Below are 17,930 nucleotides of genomic sequence, written 5' to 3' on the forward strand. Positions count from 1 at the left end.
TTAGAAATTATGATTAAGGAATTGAGGGAAAGGAATCGAGATGAGGAAATCAAGGTTTAAGAAATCTGAGGTGTGGAAAGTGATGTTAAGAAATTCGATTTCTGAGCTGAAAAAAAATCACAAAATTGGATGTTCAGAGATCCCAACCACCTTCACCTCCCACAGCCCCCGACACCCCGATGAGTCCCCTGGGCTATTTAGGGCTCTGCCGAGCCGCGTTCCCGCTGCGGATTGATTTAGGATCTCCATCCCTCGGGGGAAGGTTCTCGGCCCCGTTTCTCAACCCTTGCCGTGTCTGTCTGTCTTCTGCTGCCAGCGATGAAGACAACAAACCTCTTCCCAACAGCCAGACCTCGCTGGACGGGACGATAAAGCAGCAGGAGAGCGACGACAGCTTGGTGGACTACGGAGAAGGGGGCGAGGGCCAGTTCAACGAGGACGGCTCCTTCATCGGCCAGTACACGGTCAAGAAGGACAAAGAGGAGACCGAGGGCAACGAGAGCTCCGAGGCCACGTCCCCCGTCAATGCCATTTATTCCTTGGCATAGCAAAAACGCCGGGAAAAACACCCAAAGCCCGAGGGGTTCGGAGCGGGCGGGGGTTCCGCCGGCAGCCGCCGCTGCCGCTGCCTCCGACAGGAGCGGGAATCGAGCGAGGACTGAAAAAACAAACAAAACAGAAAAAAAAAAAAAATAGAGAAAAAAATTAAAAATAGCAAAAAAATACAAAAAAAAAAAAACCACAAAGGGAAAAAAAAAAAAAAGAAAAATATTCCAACCAACAAGGCAGCCCAGGCGGCCGCCAATGCCATTTATCCTTAGCAAACGAGCCAATGGCAAAGGACGCGCGGGGCGGGAGCTGGAGCGGGAATCGGGGCTGAGCTGGAGCAGCTGGAGGGGAGGAGATGCTTGAGCTGCTCCCCAGTTTGGGGCTGCTCCCCAGTTTTGGGGCTGCTCCTCAGTTTTGGGGCTGCTCCCCCATTTTGGGGCTGCTCCTCAGTTTTGGAGTTGCTTCCCAGTTTGGGATTGCTCCTCAGTTCGGGGCTGCTCCTCATTTTGGGGTTGTTTCCCAGTTTTGGGGTTGCTCCCCACTTTGGGGCTCCCTCAGTCCGGAAGGGCCCCGTGTTGGGCTCGGCTCCCCGAGGCTTTTTTTTGTTCTTTTAGGAGGGAGCTCCAACTTTTTGGGTTTAATTTTTCCAGGAAGGTTCTGGATCAGAGGGGAAGGGGGAAAGAAATAAAAGAATTTTGGTGAGGGAAGAGGGGTGAGAGGGGCCTGGGCAGAGCAAAGGCATGGAAGGAGGAAAGGGGTGGATTTTGGGGTGAAAACACCAGATTATTGAGCCGTCCATCCTCACGGCAGCTCCTTGCCCATAACCTCTCCCAAAAAACCCTCCTTCCTGAAAAAACCTATGCAGGGAAGAGCAGGTCCCCACCACCTCCCTCAGCTCCGGGATTTGTCCTTGCTGAGGCTGGGAAAACCCACGGGGAGCTCATCCCCCGTTCCCACTGAGCTCGGGAGCACCCCGGGAGGAGAAGAGGAGGTTGTGGAGGAGCTTTTGGGATTTGTGGAAGGACAGGGAAGAGCCTCTCCCCTGCCACGCCCGGCGTGACAGCACTGCAGAAAAGCCTTTTTGGGTTTAAATTTGCTTTGTAGGGATTTTGGGGGGAGCCGCCCCCCACCCCACGCCTGCTTTCTTTCCAAGGCAACTCCATAAATCCAATGTAGCAAAGAGGGCCTGGAGCAGGAGCGGGATCAGAATGAGACAAGGAGACCAGAATGATGAACGAAAAAATAATCCAAGCGAGGACGGAAAAAACCCCTGGGATCAGGTGGGGGATTCCTTAAAGGATTCAGGGCCACACCACAAGGAAGGAGCACTGGACTGGAACCCGCACCTCCACGGGCACGGGATGAGCCGGACGGACGCTGTTTTTCCCACTTTCTCCTCCTTTCTGACAGTGGCCTTTCCCCCCTCCAGCACTCAGCCAAGCCACCGTGGGACCCCCCCATCCCGCCTGGAGACTCCCAGGATTTCAGCGACCCCCCCTGAGCGCTCCCTCACATGCCTTACACAGCTTGGGACTTGCCGGGGAGTCACTCCAAGGATGCTCTTCCCACTCCGCTTCCGCGCCCCCGACGGCCTCGGATCCACCTGAGCAGTAGGAATGGGATGCCTGGGAGCGTTCCCAGCTCCCCCAGCATGGATCAGGGTAGAAGGCAGGGATTCCTGACGGACTGCGTCCCGTGAATCCTCCCACTTCCTGCACTTTTGAAACCAAAGGTACCTTTGCGAAAGAGAGAGAGAGAGAGGCTGGGTTTCCTTCGGAAAAGATGGATTTTTGGATGGATTTTCCTTTTGGTTTTTGTTTTAGTTTTTTTTGGGTTTTTTTTTTTTTTTTTTTGAGGAGGATGGAGGGTTTTTTTTGATAGGATGCAACGGGATTTGTGCAGTTATTCTTTCTGCTCTGGAGACATGTCAGTGACAGGGATACTCCCACTGCTACGGATTGTGGAGAGGGACTTTGCCACATCCCGATGGATCCCAGGAAGAGCCCGGAGCGGGCCGACAGGAGAGACGGATGCAAATTAATCCAATGCAAATGCCTTCCTTTAAATAATAATTATCATTTATCTTGGTCGTCTTCTCTGATAGGTCAAGGTGGGGTGAAGATGGAGCTCGTGGGGTTGGATTTCATGACCTTAAAAGGTCCCTTCCCACCCGAATTGTTCCATGAAACCAATGGCAAAGGAATTTTGGGGTTTAGGTCAGGGTCAAGAGGCAGAGCCCCCTCATAGAGCTGGGGGAGCTGTCCCAGGGATGTGCCTCATCTGTCACGCCCTGCCAGGACCCTCCAGCCGTGTCCCCTGGCAGGGACAGCCCCATTGTGACCCTCAGTGTGGACACTGCCACGCCCCAGTCCCAGTCCTGCCGCCCGTCCCGTTCAGGACAGCGACTCCCAGAATCCCAGAATCCCTTCCAGCTTTTAGGCAAACACCCCCCAGGCCAAAGGTGACACCGCCCCTGGCCATGGGGACAATCCCATTCCCAAAGGTGACAGCACCCCTGGGATGGGGACAATCCCATTCCCAAAGGTGACACCGCCCCTGGGACGGGGACAATCCCATTCCCAAAGGTGACACCGCCCCTGGGATGGGGACAATCCCATTCCCAAAGGTGACACCGCCCCTGGGATGGGGACAATCCCATTCCCAAAGGTGACACCGCCCCTGGCCATGGGGACAATCCCATTCCCAAACCACTCCCAGCTGAGTTTGTGCAACTCCCTGCCCAAGCACCGCTGGGAATGGGAAACAAATCCAGCCTCTGGATCTGGGATCTTCCCAGCACTCCCAGTCCTTGCTGCTGACAGGGACCACAAAACTCCTCTAAACATTCAGGAATCAGGCCAGGATTGCTGGAAGCAGGTCCATGTTGGGTACCCGTGATGTGCCATTCCCATGAAAACCCTGATTCCTGAACCACCCCATCCCTGAGGAAATCTCTCAGAATCCCTTTGGAAAAAGGAATGGGAAGGAGCTGGACTCTGCCCAACCTTATCCCAAATTTCCCCATAAAATTCCCCAGGTTACTTTGAGTATTGAGAAGAGGGAGGAGATGCAGAGGTGGACAAACAACTCAGCGTAAATTACTCACAGCCCTGTCTCAGCTCGGTGTAAAAGTTACTCAGCGTTTCTAAGGTTTAGCAAAAATTCTGACATTTCTTCAAAATCTCCCCCCTGGAGTTTTGGAGTCCAAAGAAAATTCAGGCTAAAAACTCATCCTGAGCTTCTCATCTTTTACTCCTTTGAGTAAAGTTCAAGGTTTGCACAGGGAGAAAAGCCCTGACCCCAAACCTTCCACAGCACTCCCAGGGTGACCCCCACAGCTCCCAAAAACCCACACAGGGCTGGGATGAACCCACAGCGTGTCCTGGGAGCATCCTTGGAGCAGGAGATGGATGGAGGGATGGATCCGTAGATAGATGATGGATGGATGGGTGGATCCATGGATCCATGGATCCATGGATGGATGGATGATGGATGGATCCATGGATCCATGGATGGATGATGGATGGATCCATGGATGGATGGATGGATGATGGATGGATGGATGGATGGATGGATGGATGGATGGATGGATGGATGGATGGATGATGGATGGATCCATGGATGGATGATGGATGGATCCATGGATGATGGATGGATCCATGGATGATGGATGGATCCATGGATGGATCTATGGATGATGGATGCATCCATGGATGGATCTATGGATGATGGATGCATCCATGGATGGATGGATGATGGATGGATCCATGGATGGATGGATGGATGATGGATGGATGGATGGATGGATGATGGATGGATCCATGGATGGGTAATCCACACAAGGATTTGTGGTGCTGAGGGATCTTCCCCACCCTGATCCCAATCCCATTCCCTGGGAGCAGTTCTGCTGCTCCATGCCCTCTCCAGAGGGGACATCCCGGCCACCTCCTGTCCTGATTCCTGTGGTGACCCCCAGGGCTCGCAGGGATGCTCCCATTCCCACCACAGGGACAACGATCCCTCCCCAGGATCTGCACAGCCTCTCTGGGGCAGGGAACACTTCCAGCTCTCCAGAAGAAAGAACCCTTTCCTCATCAAGGGTTTAACTTCTCATTCAGAAATAAAAAGGGAAGAGCCACACCCAAAACTCCAGCATCAGACCCCAAATTCCAGAGCCAGACCCCCAGTTCCAGCACCAAACCCCAAATTCCAGCAGTCTCAGGAGCCGAGCTCAATCCCAAATGTGTGGGTTTGTCCTGTTCCTTCAACATTCCGAGCCAACTCTACATCCATGTCCTGGAGACGAATCCAGGCTCCATCTCAGTTCCAGGGACCTCCCTGGCACCCAGCCCTGGGACAGCTGACAGGAGCAACAGGAATTCGGGATACGAGGACATCGCTGTGCTTCCCTGATCCGGAGGCTGCTCCCATTCTCCCTGAGGTGACACCACAACTGGAGGCACAAAAAAAAACAGCGGGAAAAGCTGGAATTTTCATCCAGACCCCGAAATCCTGCTTGGAGAAGCCCCACCCAACAGGACATGTTGTCCCTGCTGCCAGCATTGCCTTCCTGGAGGTGGCAGATCCCAAACCCAAGTGTCACCAGCAACCCAGGAGGGAGAAGGGCCGAGCTGGGCAGCGTCACCCGGGGCCACCACAGCGCTGGCTCTGGCCATGCCGCCACCTTTTCCTGGCACATCCCAACGCCACCGCCCACCCTGGCACATCCCAAATCCTCTCCTCATCGCACAGGTCCCAGCAGAGCCGCGAGTGCCACCTGCGACGTCACCTCCTCGGCCCAGGCTTTCCTGCAGCAACCAAGGTTTCAGTTAAGCAATAAAAAAAAAAAAAAACCACAAAACCTTATCAAGGAAAAAAAAAAACCACAAAAAAAAGGACCAAAAAAAAGACAAAAAAAAGAGACACCTCCTATTTCTTGCACTAAAAGCTGTTTTATTAACAAGAATAACGATGCTTTTCTGGTCCTCACAGCGCCACCCACGGCATCAGTAGCGCCCCTCGCCTGTGTCTCCGTGTCCTCACATCGGGGTTTGGTTGTTCAGCGCTGTCTAAACCCCGTGCTAGACCCCCAAAATTCTGTGTCAGCCCCCAGATTCCATGTCAGAACCTGAAATCTGTGTTGAGCCCCGAAACGCTATGTGAGACCCCCAGAACTCCGTGTCAAACCCTTAAATTCCGCGTCAAACCTCCAAAATTCTGTCAGTAACACAAATTTTATGTCAAGTCCCCAAAATTCTGCGTTAATCCCCCAAAATTCTGTCAGACCCCCAATCGTACGTGTCAATCCCTTGAAATTCCATGTCGACTCCAAAAAATCCTGTGTCAGCCCCCAAAATTCCATGTCAACCACCCAAAATCCCATGTCAACCCTCAAAATTCCATGGCAGACCCCCAAAATTCCATGTCAACCCCCAAAATTCCATGTCCACCCTCCAAAATTTTGTCAACAACCCAAAATTCCATGTCGGACCCCCAAAACTCCATGTCAACTCCGAAATCCCACGTCAGATCCCCAAAATCCCATGTGAACCCTAAAATCCCATGTCAGACCCCCAGACCAGAGTCCTCCCTCCAAAATATCATTTTAAATGTCTGTTCCTCCCTCTCACATCCAACAGAAAGTACCGGGACTGTTTTGTTTTAATTTAATTTGTAAATATCTCGTGATCCGTCCGTCCTCTCTGTCCAACCTCCCGGCTGGTCTCAAGTATCCTGTGTATTCATTTGCCTTTTTTTTAAAGAAAAAAAAAAATAAAAACGAAGAAGAAGAAGAGGAAACCACCACCTTTGCGTTAACCCCACCTGTTCCAGTGAGAAATGTAAAGCTGAGGCTGTAAAAATTCAGTTTCCAGCGAGATTTATGAACTAGAAGGGGAAAAAAAAATGGTTTAATTTAAGGACTTCTAAACCAACTGCATGAGAGATGAGAGAAGGCCAAACTACTCAGATATCTTCTTTTTTTTTTTTTTTTGAATCACTATAAAAAAAAAGAAAAGACTGGATTTTTTTGTATAGAGAAAACACTAAACATATAATAAAACATGGTTCAAAACTCATGCTGAGCCCAAGAGTCGTTCCTGTGGAATTCCAAGAGGGAAAAGCAGAACAGCCTGGTCCTTGGCATTCCCAAAATTCCCAAGGATTGACCAGGAAAGGAGGATATTCTGGATCCCATCCAGAACCAGAGTTTGGATTGTGCCTGTCCTCAGCATTCCCAAAATTCCCTCCCTGGCCAGGAAAGGTGGATGCTCAGGTGAAGCTCTGGATCCAATCCAGAACCTGTATTATGCTGGTCCTCAGCATTCCCAAAATTCCCAGTCTAAAGAGGAAAGGAGGAGACTGGATCAGCTGGATCAGCTCTGGATCCCATCCAGAACCAGAGTCTGGATTGTGCCGGTCCTCAGCATTCCCAAAATTCCCTCCCTGGCCAGGAAAGATGGATAATCAGGCAAAGCTCTGGATCTCTCCAGAACCAGAGCCTGGATTGTGCCGGCCCTCAACATTCCCAAAATTCCCAACCTGACCAGGAATGGAGGATACTTAGGGTGCTGGATCAGCTCTGGATCCTCTCCAGATCAAGAGCCTGGATTGTGCCGGTCCTCAGCATTCCCAAAATTCCCTCCCTGGCCAGGAAAGGAGAACGCTCAGGGACAGCCCTGGATCCTCTCCAGCCCCATTTCCAGCCCCCAAACCCTCGGGAAGCAGAGGGGGAGAAGCTCCCACGGCTCAGAAAATGTGGGATTGACCCCAGCCCCCCATTCCCGGCAGCCAAGCGCGGCTCCCGCCGGGGTCCATCCCTCCGGGATCCATCCCTCGCTCCCAGCCCTTCCTGCCCGGGGCTCCGGAGCGCTCCTGGCAGAGGCTCCCCGGGGCGGAGAAGGGGCTGAAAGGAGCGGGAGCGGCGCAGTAATTTGGTTAATTGAGATGTAATTGCGGCGGGCCCGGCTAAGAGGATGAAGGGCTGAGTGCTTCCTGCTGCAGCGGGGGCTGCTCCCGCCCTTTCCCAGCATTTCCAGGAACAGCAGAGAGGGGGGAAAAGCACTTTTTGCCCTATGGAGACATTCCCAGCGCGATGGAGGCACCAGCCACGCTCTGTCCGTGCCCCAGGGAAGGATGGAATTGTGGAAAATTGTGGAGTTGCGATTGGCTCCTGGTGCAGAAATTCCATCGGGAATTCCTCTAATCCCCCAGTTCCCCATTCCCGCAGCCGCTGGAAGCACCAAGCGCAAGGTCTGGGGCTCTCCACGGGCTCCTTCCAGCATTCCCGTCGCGATTTTATCCCTCCCGGAGCGGCGGCGGGACCGTGCTGAGCCTTGGGATCGATCCGGGCCAGACGCTCTCGGTGCCACTTTGATGGCCCAGCGGTGACACCACATCGTCCCCAGCCTCTGGAGGGGCAGGACCAGGCCGATGCCGGCTTCCCTCCTCCTCCTCCTCCTCCTCCGGGAGGCAGCTCCAGCCTGTTCCCCATTCCCACGGCTGAGTTTTCCCTGTTGGAGCTGGGAATATCCAAGGGATTCCTCAGAGCGGCCTCGCCGTCGCTGCTGTCCCGGGGCGTTGGCACCCGAGGGGGCAGCGCTGTCCTTGTCACCTGCAGAGTGACCCTGGCGGAGGCACAGAGGGGAGGGGACAAAGGGCAGGTCCCCCTCCCTCCTCTGGGACAGGGCTCATCTCCTCCCCTGGATTTCCCTCCATCCATCCATCATCCATCCATCCATCCATCCATCCATCCATCCATCCATCCATCCATCCATCCATCCATCCATCCATCCATCCATCCATCCATCCATCCATCCATCCCTCCTTTCTCACCCCCAAACTGGCAGCCGGGACCCCAAACTGGGACAAACTGGGCGAGGGGAAGCGACACACGCGACCCTCAGGCCCCCTCCTGCCCGCGCACCGCCCGGCCCGCGGGAGCTCTGCCAATCAATAGAGACACTAATGCCTTAATTACTTTTCTCTAATTGCAGCCCATTAACCTGCGGCCAGCCCCGGCGCCCGCTGATCTCCCGACATCATTAACAGGAGCCGGGAAGGGCCGGAGGGTCCCTGGCGCATCCCAAACCCTCTGTTCCCACAATCTGAAGCCCCCCTCAGCACGGGCACCCTTCACCCAACACCTCGGGGTGTCCCGGGGTGTCCCTGTCGCCTCCCATCGTGTCGCTCCAGCGGCACGGACCTCCCGAGAGCAGCCGGGATCGCACCGGGAAAGGCGCTGGGGGAGCCCCCCGGGGCAAACCTGAGCCCCTCGGGCACAGCCACGGCCAAGGGGGCTCGGGCACGCCCAAAAACCCGAGGGTGACCCAAAGGTGACCACGCTGTCACCCCCGCTCCGTCGCTGTGAGGAATCCCCGTCCTCGCCTCGCGGAGGGTCGGGGGTCACCCACGCCAGCCGGAGCACCCCAAAATTCGGCCGTGCCGCGATTTCCTCGCGCGAATCCCGTCCTGGGCTGTCGGCAGACACAGAAATCCACGGGTACCCACGGGCGGATTGTGTAATTACGGATCGATTGTGTAATCAGGGATATATTTAGGCACGGGAGGTGCACACACCTGGACCCACACAGGGATGGGGGGGCTCTGGGGCTGCTCCCACCCCACAGCGAGGGGCTCCAACCCCCACAGCCCCCCCGGCCCCACACCTGCTCCGGCCCCGTGGGGGCTCTGCCGGTGGGCGCAGCAGGCGGGAGAGGCTGCGAGATGAATTATGCATCACGACGAAGACGATGATGATGATGATGATGATGCCCGAGCCGCTCTGCCTGCCCGCCTTGCGCTGTGGCAAGCGAGGTAAAAGCAAGGAGGAGGGGGGAAGGGAAAAAAAAATAAATAAATTAAAACCCCAACAATTCCCCGTCTCCAGGGAGCGGCGTGGTGGTTGGCAGCGAGCGAGGGAGCGCGCACGCAAGGAGGGAGGAGAGGGAGGAGCACATCCTAATGCAGAGATGCTGCAGTGGCTTTGGGCACACACATCCACCCTCGGCCAGCCACCAGGCGAGCGCTGCCTCGCAGCCCGGCCCCCGGCAGCCGCCAGGCCCCGCGGGCCCCCGGCTGATGCCCACGCAGCCCTCCCGCCGCAGGTAAGCGCTTCGTGCCGCTCTGCTGCACCCCGGAGCGATGGACGGGGCTGCGGGTGGATCTGAGCACCCTCCGGCCGGGGGGACGCTGCGGGGTCTCGCTGGGCTCCAAAGGGACGGGGACAGGAGCCGAGGGTGCTTTGGGCATCCGGAGAGGAGCTGGGGATGGTTTGGGCATTCCGGAGAGGATCTAGGGGTGGTTTGGGTATCCGGAGAGGAGCTGAGGGTGGTTTGGGCATTCCGGAGAGGATCTAGGGGTGGTTTGGGCATTCTGGAGAGGAGCCGAGGGTGGTTTGGGCATCCGGAGAGGATCTAGGGGTGGTTTGGGCATCCGGAGAGGAGCTGAGGGTGTTTTGGGCATTCCGGAGAGAAGAGGAGCCGGGGGTGGAGTTGGCAGGAGGCGGTGGCACTTGTGGCAGCGCTGCCTGCGCGGCCGAGGTCAGGGCGGCTGTCAGCAGAAATGTCTCTTACGGGGAAAAAAAAAAAAATCGAGGAATATTTCGGTTCTCAGCGATTGTCGCGAGGTTTTTTCCCGGCGCGTTCCGGCCCGAGGCACTTCGGGAGAGCGCTGGGGGGGGGGGATCGGGCATCTCCAATGTGCTGGGGGGGTCCGCAGGGGGTTCTGCTGCCCGAAACTACTTCAGCACCCCCAGAAGGGGCCGGCAGAGCCCTGAGCAGCCTCGGGGTCTCCTCTCCGCGCAGGGAGCAGAGGGAGCGCCGTGGCGTCCCAGTTCACCTTCCCGAGGGCAGATCCCAGGGGAGGGTGGGATTTGGGGGTGTTCCGGGGGGGTTTGGGACACGCGGGAATTCCGATCCAAGCCGTGGATCCATTCCCCCGTGGGCACGGGGGGCACCCCGCAATGAGGGCTCCCCTCTGTTCCCGGTCCCAGAGGGATGAAAGCTGAGGGGATCATCCTGGGGCTCCTTCTCGTGTCTTCAGACTGCCCCAGCTCCCTCCTCACCCCACCCACGCTGACCCCAAAACCGCCCCGGGCTGGTCCCGACCCCCACCAGCCCCCAGCGTTGTCCCCGCGGCCGGGCCGGGGCGGATTCCCGGGAGATCGCGCTTCTCCCGGGAAACACCGGTTGCTGTGAGGATGGGAGGCGGCAGCCTCTGCATCCCGGAGCTGCCAGAAATCCCGAGGCTTTCCCCGAGCTCGGCCCTGCTCCCCCCAGGCAGATCCAGGAGGAATTCTGAGGGCCCAAAGCTGGAGCAAGGGGGTGTCGCAGGAGATTTAGGATCAAGAAATGAACCTCTGCAGGCTGGGTGTTTGGGATTTAGCACAGCGACACAACCCCAAAAACCTCTTGCTTTGCTCAGCAGCGGACCCCAAACTTTCCAGAAATAAGTGAGCTTTCCAAGGGGTGGCTCAGAATTCCCAAAAACTCCAGAAAACGGGAGATGGGGAGGTCCTGTGAGCCCAGCTGCACCTGGGCTCAGGTAGAGTGAGACAAAGGGTTCCCAAAGCTCCTCTCCATCCCCTGATTAATTCCCACAAAACTGAGCGGCCGCTTTTATCCCTTTGGAATATTCGCCGAGGATTTGATGGTCTGGCTTAGGATTTTTCTCCGCGGATTTACCACAAATAAACCATAAAGGGCAGAAAACCCAAACCGCGCCTTTAGGATTTCCCACAGCGCATGGAATTTCCACCCCACGGAAAAAAAAAAAAAAAAAAAGGGAATCCACGTGGAGCTGAGCCTGCGTTAAAGCCGTTAAAGGTGCGCTGGAAATTCCCAAAATCCAAATGATCCATGAAATACCTGAGGAGACCCTGAGCCCTGCCGGGGTCTCTCTGGCCGTGGCGCTGTGTCCCTGTCGCTGGCGGTGCCACCACCCCCGGAGCCCCTGGCACCCCCGGGGGTCCCCCGGCAGCTCCGGGAGCCGCTCCCGGCTCAGCCGCGATCCCGGGATCGGGGCCGGCTCCAGGAGCCCGCACGGAGATCGGGGTGGGGATTTGGGATGGGGTCCCAGGGAGACTGGGATGGGGTTTCAGAGAGATTGGGATGGGGTTTTCAGGGAAAATTTGGGATGGGGTTTTCAGGGAAAATTTGGGATGGGGTTTTCAGGGAGATTGGGATGGAATTTTCAGGGAGATTTCGAAGGGGTCCCAGGGAATTTGGGATGGGGTCTCAGAGAGCTCGGGATGGGGTTTTCATGGAGTTTGGGTGGGGTTTTCAAGGAGCTCGGGATGGGGTTTTCAAGGAATTTGGGATGGGAATTTCCCCATCTCCCACGAGTTTGCTCAGCGCAGCTCTCCAGCTGCACAAAATCCTTTTCCCCGAACCCAAAATCTTTCACTTTCCATGAAAAACACCCCCGGTCCCGCTGTAAAATCCAGGATCCCACTGGGATGGTCCCAGGGAGCACAAGGGACATTCCCAGCCGGAGCCGGCTGTGAATCCCAGCCCCAGCCCTGCCCAGCAACCATGACCCTAAACTGGAGCATTCGTTATCCACCGGGCAGCCGTAAAAACCGGGAGGGACCAGGAAAATCTGTTCAGCGCTGATCCCTGACAGGGCTGGCAACGCTTGGAGCCCGAACCCCAAACCCAGGGGCAGGAGAGAAGGTTGGACACGGGTCTGGAGCATCCCAAGGAGCAAAACAAACCCGGCAGCAGCTGCAGCTTCCCCTGAGGGGCGACTTTAACCCCAGCATGACCAGTACAAGCACCCAGCGGGGCACTGGGAGAGCCGGGAAGCTTGGGAAGATCCCTGGAGCCAGGCGGGGATCCCCAAACCCCAAAACCTCGAGGAGGCGCTTGCTGTTGGATCAGGGCTCCCCTTTCCAACCCCTTCTCCCGGAGGTTTCCCGAGCTCCCCGCGCGTTGTTCCCGGCTCCCGGGAGAGCTTCCAGCGGCGGGGAGAGGCTGGAGCAGGTGGGAGCCATTTATACCTGAGCCCAGCAAGGCGCCGCCGCTCTGACGCCACCGGCAGCGCGGGCGGAGCCCGGGATAGTCCCGGCTTTAGGCTGAGCTTCCCGGGGCTGAGCCGGGCCTGGAGAGGGCGGTGGGAAGCGGGAATGGGGGGTTTATTCTGGGGAGGGGGGCTCAGCTACGTCCTCGCTGCCTGAAATCTCACCCGGCCCCAGCGCCTCCTCCCGGGAGATCCCGCAGGAGCAGCCGGGATTTCCCGGGAAAAGGGAACAATTCCCGGGAAAAGGGAACAATTCCGGAGAAAACTGAACATTTCCCGACAAAACTGAACGTTTCCCGAGAAAACGGAACGTTTCCCGGGAAAATTGAACGTTTCTCCAGAGGGGTTGGCAGCAGGGGAATGTGCCTCTGGGAATATCTGTGACTTTAACAGGCGCTGACCAGGATTTTGGCTGGAATCGCCTCCTGAATTCCTGCTGGAATCACCCCTGGGTGGATTTTCAGGCTTCTCATCCCGGCTGCTCTGGGCTGAGCTTTGAGCTGGGAGTCGAGTCTTGAGGGAGAGTTTAGAGCGGCAGCCTGGCTTAACACCAGGCCCATGCCCAGCCTGGGGCGAATTCCCTCCTCGAGCCCAAATTCCCCCATCCCTGGGGGCCGGAGATCCCTGGGGGCTGGAGATCCATGGAAAAGTCTCCCGGCTCTTCCCGCTGGTCCCCTTGGCTTTGTCACCTGTCCCAAGGCTTTGGCTCAGGGCTGAGCCACCCGGGCGTCCCCAGGTCCCACTGGAGGTGACCCAAACCCGAAACCCCCGGGAGCTCCAGCTCCAAACCCCCGGGAATTTTCCAAGGGATATTTGAACAGCTCAGGTTGGAATTCCATTTCCCCCCAGGAGGCACCGAGGAGAGAGATGGGAATGGATTTGTCTGGGGAGGAAAAAGACAATTAAAATATAAGTGTAAATAAACACGAATATAAATACCAATATGAATAACAATATGAATATAAATATAAATAATATTATTATATATCATAAATATAAGTATAAATATAAATATAAAACATAAATATAATTTTTAAAGGGAAACGAGCTCACTGCAAAGCTCAGCTGTAAAATTCACTCTGCCCAGAGCAGGAAAGTCCCACTCATAATAAAATATCCTTTTTTTTTTTTAAACACCATTCGATTTTCCCCCCAAGCCCTCCCCGCCCACTCCCCTTTCCATGTCCGGACCAAAGGCACCTCCCGGCTTTGTCTCCCGCACAAAGGGAGAGTTTGGATGAAAAGGAAACTCCCCCAAGCCCTGGGGACAGCCCAGAACTGCGACCAATTATTCAGGAAAAGAGCTCCCAGGATCAGGATCTGTTTTGGGTGACAGAACTTCACCCCAAGCCCCTCTTTTGGTCCTCATTTGGAGCCTTCCTTGCTCAGATGGGTTTGGAGTGGCTCAGAATTCCTGCAGGACCTGGAGCCACCGACAGATCCGACCCAAAAAAGCTCTGGGAAGGGCTGAATCCAGAGTTTTCCTCTCGATCCACCCCTGATTTCCAGGAGGACAAACCCGTGACAATGAAGCCGTTTGTCCCTCACCAGCCACGCTGTGCCGGGACGGACACGATGTCCCCAACCTTGGGAAGGTTCTGAGAGTCAGAATCCAGGGAACATCACACGCCTGCCCCTTCCAGCTTCAGCCATGATCCCAAATAAAAGAGGCACAGGAGGAATCGTGGCCGGAGCGATGCCTCCCTGGGGAATGCTGCGGCAGAAGGAGCTGCCCCACTTAATCCCAAATGCTCCTCTGGTGGCTGAGTGCAGGAGATGGAATTACACTGATTTATCCCGCTAATGGACAGCGCTGAACGCGGCATCTCCTGCCAAAATCCACCCCTGACCTTCCCAAAATCCTGCTGGAATCGTCCTCCTGAGGATGCAGCCCTGCAGTCAGGGCTGGGGGTGCTGTTCCAGGCTGCTCCTCCTCTCCCAGCCCCTCTCCAAATCTCCCTGAGCTCCTTGACTCTGCCTCCCCGCTCATGGATTGCTCCTGGTTCCGGAGGGAAGGGATCCTGTGGAGCTCTCCATCCCAAAGGGAAGGGATCCTGTGGAGCTCTCCATCCTGCCCTGTTCCAGAGGGAAGGGATCTTGTGGAACTCTCCATCCCTCCCCATCCCAAAGGGAAAGGATCATGTGGAGCTCTCCATCCTGGAGGGAAGGGATCATTTGGAGCTCTCCATCCCTCCCCATCCCAAAGGGAAGGGATCACGTGGAGCTCTCTATCCTGCCCCGTTCCAGAGGGAAGGGATCCTGTGGAGCTCTCCATTCTGCCCCATTCCCAAAGGGAAGGGATCCTGTGGAGCTCTCCATTCTGCCCCATTCCCAAAGGGAAGGGATCCTGTGGAGCTCTCCATCCCTCCCCATCCCAAAGGGAAGGGATCCTGTGGAGCTCTCCATCCATCCCCATCCCAAAGGGAAGGGATCCTGTGGAGCTCTCCATTCTGCCCCATTCCCAAAGGGAAGGGATCCTGTGGAGCTCTCCATCCATCCCCATCCCAAAGGGAAGGGATCCTGTGGAGCTCTCCATTCCGCCCCATTCCCAAAGGGAAGGGATCACGTGGAGCTCTCTATCCTGCCCCGTTCCAGAGGGAAGGGATCCTGTGGAGCTCTCCATTCTGCCCCATTCCCAAAGGGAAGGGATCACGTGGAGCTCTCCATCCTGCCCCGTTCCGGAGGGAAGGGATCCTGTGGAGCTCTCCATTGCTACCGGAGGTATCAGTGACAGCCTCCATTAGCGGCGGTGACAGATCCCCTCTCAGGACACCAGCAGGCTCTCGGGTGTCTGTCAAAATACCCCGGGAACAGGGAAAAAACAGCTCCCTGTGGCCATTCCTTAATCAGGGATGAGAGCAGGGCTCAGTGTCCAGTGCAGAGTGTTCCTGAGCTTTGGGGGAGCTCAGGATCAGATCCAGGATCCACAGCTCGGGGGCGGATCCAGGACCAGGAGCTTGGGGTCAGATAAATCCAGGCAATGTCAGAGAAATTCCCTCAGTTTCGGAGCTGCCCCAAGGAGCCCGAACCTCCAGGAGGGAGGATGGGCCCAAACCAGACCTCCTCCTGCTGCTTCCTCCTTGTGGAAGGGATTTCAGCTGGCAGGGAGTGGGTTTAGATGGGATACTGGGAGGAATTCCTGGCTCTGAGGGTGGCGAGGGGCTGGGATGGAATTCCCAGAGAAGCTGTGGCTGCTCCATCCCTGGAAATGTCCAAGGCCAGGTTGGAGCCACCTGGGATAGTGGAAGATGTCCCTGCCCATGGTATGGGGTGGGATGGGGTTTAAGGTCCCTTCCCACCCAAACTAGTCCAGAATCCCACAAAAATAACAAAATGCAGCTTTCCCCTCTCTCTTTCCTGTTTGTTTTCAGAGTGTGAGGGGTGAGGGAACAAAGAGAGCAGAGCTGCAGCTGGAGCCCTCCCAGGCAGCTCCCGGGGCTCGGCAGAGGATTCAGGCTCGGAAAACGGGGCTGGAAGCACCAGAGCAAAAACTCCCCGAGTTTAATTTGCAGCCGCTGGTGCAGGAACAGCTCCCGCCTCTCCCAAGCCCCGGGGCAAGGGAACTGCGGAGATTTGGAAAAGTCAACTCATTAATTAGCGCAGGGCTGGCATCTCCCGCAAGCCCACAGCGCGCCCGGCTCAAAGCTGCCCCTTGTCCCCAGGGCGGAGGGACAGGCCAGGGGAACAAAGGGGCAGTGTTGGCTGCCGGGCCGTGGGCTCGGGACGCTGTTTGGGGCAGGATTCTCGGTGACATCAAGTGACTCCATGTGACCGAGCCGCTCCAGGGCTGCTGGAACCAGCGGCTTCTGCGTGGGAGCATCTCCCGCCCCGCTGGGCTCCGTCCCCAAATTCCCCGTCCCTGTCACAGCTCGGGCCTCTCCCACCTGGAGCTGCCGCCTCCCGCTGGCAGCGGCTCCTCCCTCCCCGGTCGGGCGGGATAAAGGAGCTCCAGCTTCGTTTTGGGGCCTGTCAGGGAACAAAATCCCAGCAGGGCTGAGGGCGGCTCTCACCGCTCTGTCCTCTCCTGCCTGTCCCCTCTCTGTCCCCTCTCTGTCCCCTCTCTGTCCCTTCATGCCAGTCCTCTCTGTCCCTTCCTACCTGTCCCCTCTCTGTCCTCTCCTGCCTGTCCCCTCTGTCCCCTCCTGGCTGTTCCCTCTCTGTCCCCTCTCTGACCCTCAAACCCAGACAAGACAAACCCCCAGGATTTTGGGATGGACTTTGGGATGGATTTCTGGATAGATTTCAGGATGGATTTCAGGATGGATTTTGGGATGGATTTCAGGATAGATTTTGGGATTGATTTTGGGATGGATTTTGGGATGGATGGATTTTGGGATGGATGGATTTTGGGATGGATTTCAGGATAGATTTTGGGATGAATTTTGGGATGGATTTTGGGATGGATGGATTTCGGGATGGATTTTGGGATGCTGGCAGCAAACCCTTCTCTCTGGGCGAGGACACAAAGAGCCCGGCTGGTTCCTGCAGCCCGAGCTGGGCTCTGCTGTTTGCTCAGGTGCTGCTGGTAATGAGGGGGGGTTGGAAAGGGGCCGAGCATCCCAGGGGATGGGCTAATCCCTGCTCCGAGGGCTCGGGGGCGGACAGATGGGCAGGGACGGGAGTGGAAGCAGCACCAGCTGGAGCAGGGGGATGAGCAGCAGGAGCGGCCCGGGAGCTCTTGGCAGCATCTCCAGCTCCTCGCCGGGGCGTTCGGGGGAGGACAGCGGGAAACGAGGCCCTGCCGGGCTGCGGGAGAGCTCCGCGAGCCGTTTCCAAAGGGGTTTTGTTAACAAAGGGGGAGAAAGCAGCCCGAAATCCCTGCTGGAGTTCCGGGGGAAGCGGGGCCGCGGGTGGGGCTGCTCCCACTGAGGGCTCGGGGCTGCACAAAGAGCTCAGGGTTTGGCTGGCGGGTGATCTTTGGGAATCTTTAGGGATCACAGGAGGCTGGGAAGGCCATCAGGAGATGCCCTGGAAGTTAAAGAGTTTCCTTTGTCACAGAATTCCCAAATCCTGGAGTGATTTGGGTTGGGAGGGACCTTAAAGCCCACCCAGTGTCACCCCTGCCATGAGCAGGGACACCTTCCCCTGTCCCAGGCTGCTCCAAGCTCCATCCAGCCTGGCCTGGGACAATTCCAGGACTGGAGAACCCTGTTCTAGGGCATCCCAACCCTCACTAGCCAAGAATTCCTTCCCATTATCTTCATTGTTTTCACAAAAATCCAAATTATTCCCCAAATTATTCCCCCAAATTATTCATTATTTTCACAACCCCCCCCCCCAAATTATTCCTCCCTTCTCACTCCCCACCAATATCCCCTGTGCTTCTGGCTTGGTGTTTTCCATCAAAAACACTTGGAGAGTTT

General features: G+C 56.4%; 2 protein-coding genes across 15 annotated transcripts in view; both read left to right on the forward strand.

The window, feature by feature from the left end:
• The window catches only part of NFASC (neurofascin), an 83,031-nt gene extending 76,596 nt beyond the window's left edge, over positions 1–6,435 (forward strand). For all 14 annotated transcript variants that reach the window (XM_066565495.1, XM_066565499.1, XM_066565501.1 and 11 more), the window contains one exon: positions 317–6,435. In XM_066565495.1, the coding sequence (XP_066421592.1) occupies positions 317–548 (232 nt within the window). In that variant the 3' untranslated portion in view covers positions 549–6,435. The remainder of the gene's footprint in view (positions 1–316) is intronic.
• Positions 6,436–9,526: 3,091 nt separating this feature from the next.
• CNTN2 (contactin 2) overlaps positions 9,527–17,930 on the forward strand; it is a 28,991-nt gene continuing 20,587 nt past the window's right edge. The window contains exon 1 of the mRNA XM_066565065.1: positions 9,527–9,653. The gene's annotated coding sequence lies outside the window, so the exon portion shown is untranslated. The remainder of the gene's footprint in view (positions 9,654–17,930) is intronic.

The sequence above is a fragment of the Molothrus aeneus genome, chromosome 24 (genome assembly GCF_037042795.1).
Source record: "Molothrus aeneus isolate 106 chromosome 24, BPBGC_Maene_1.0, whole genome shotgun sequence".
NCBI classification, from domain to species: Eukaryota; Metazoa; Chordata; class Aves; order Passeriformes; family Icteridae; genus Molothrus; species Molothrus aeneus.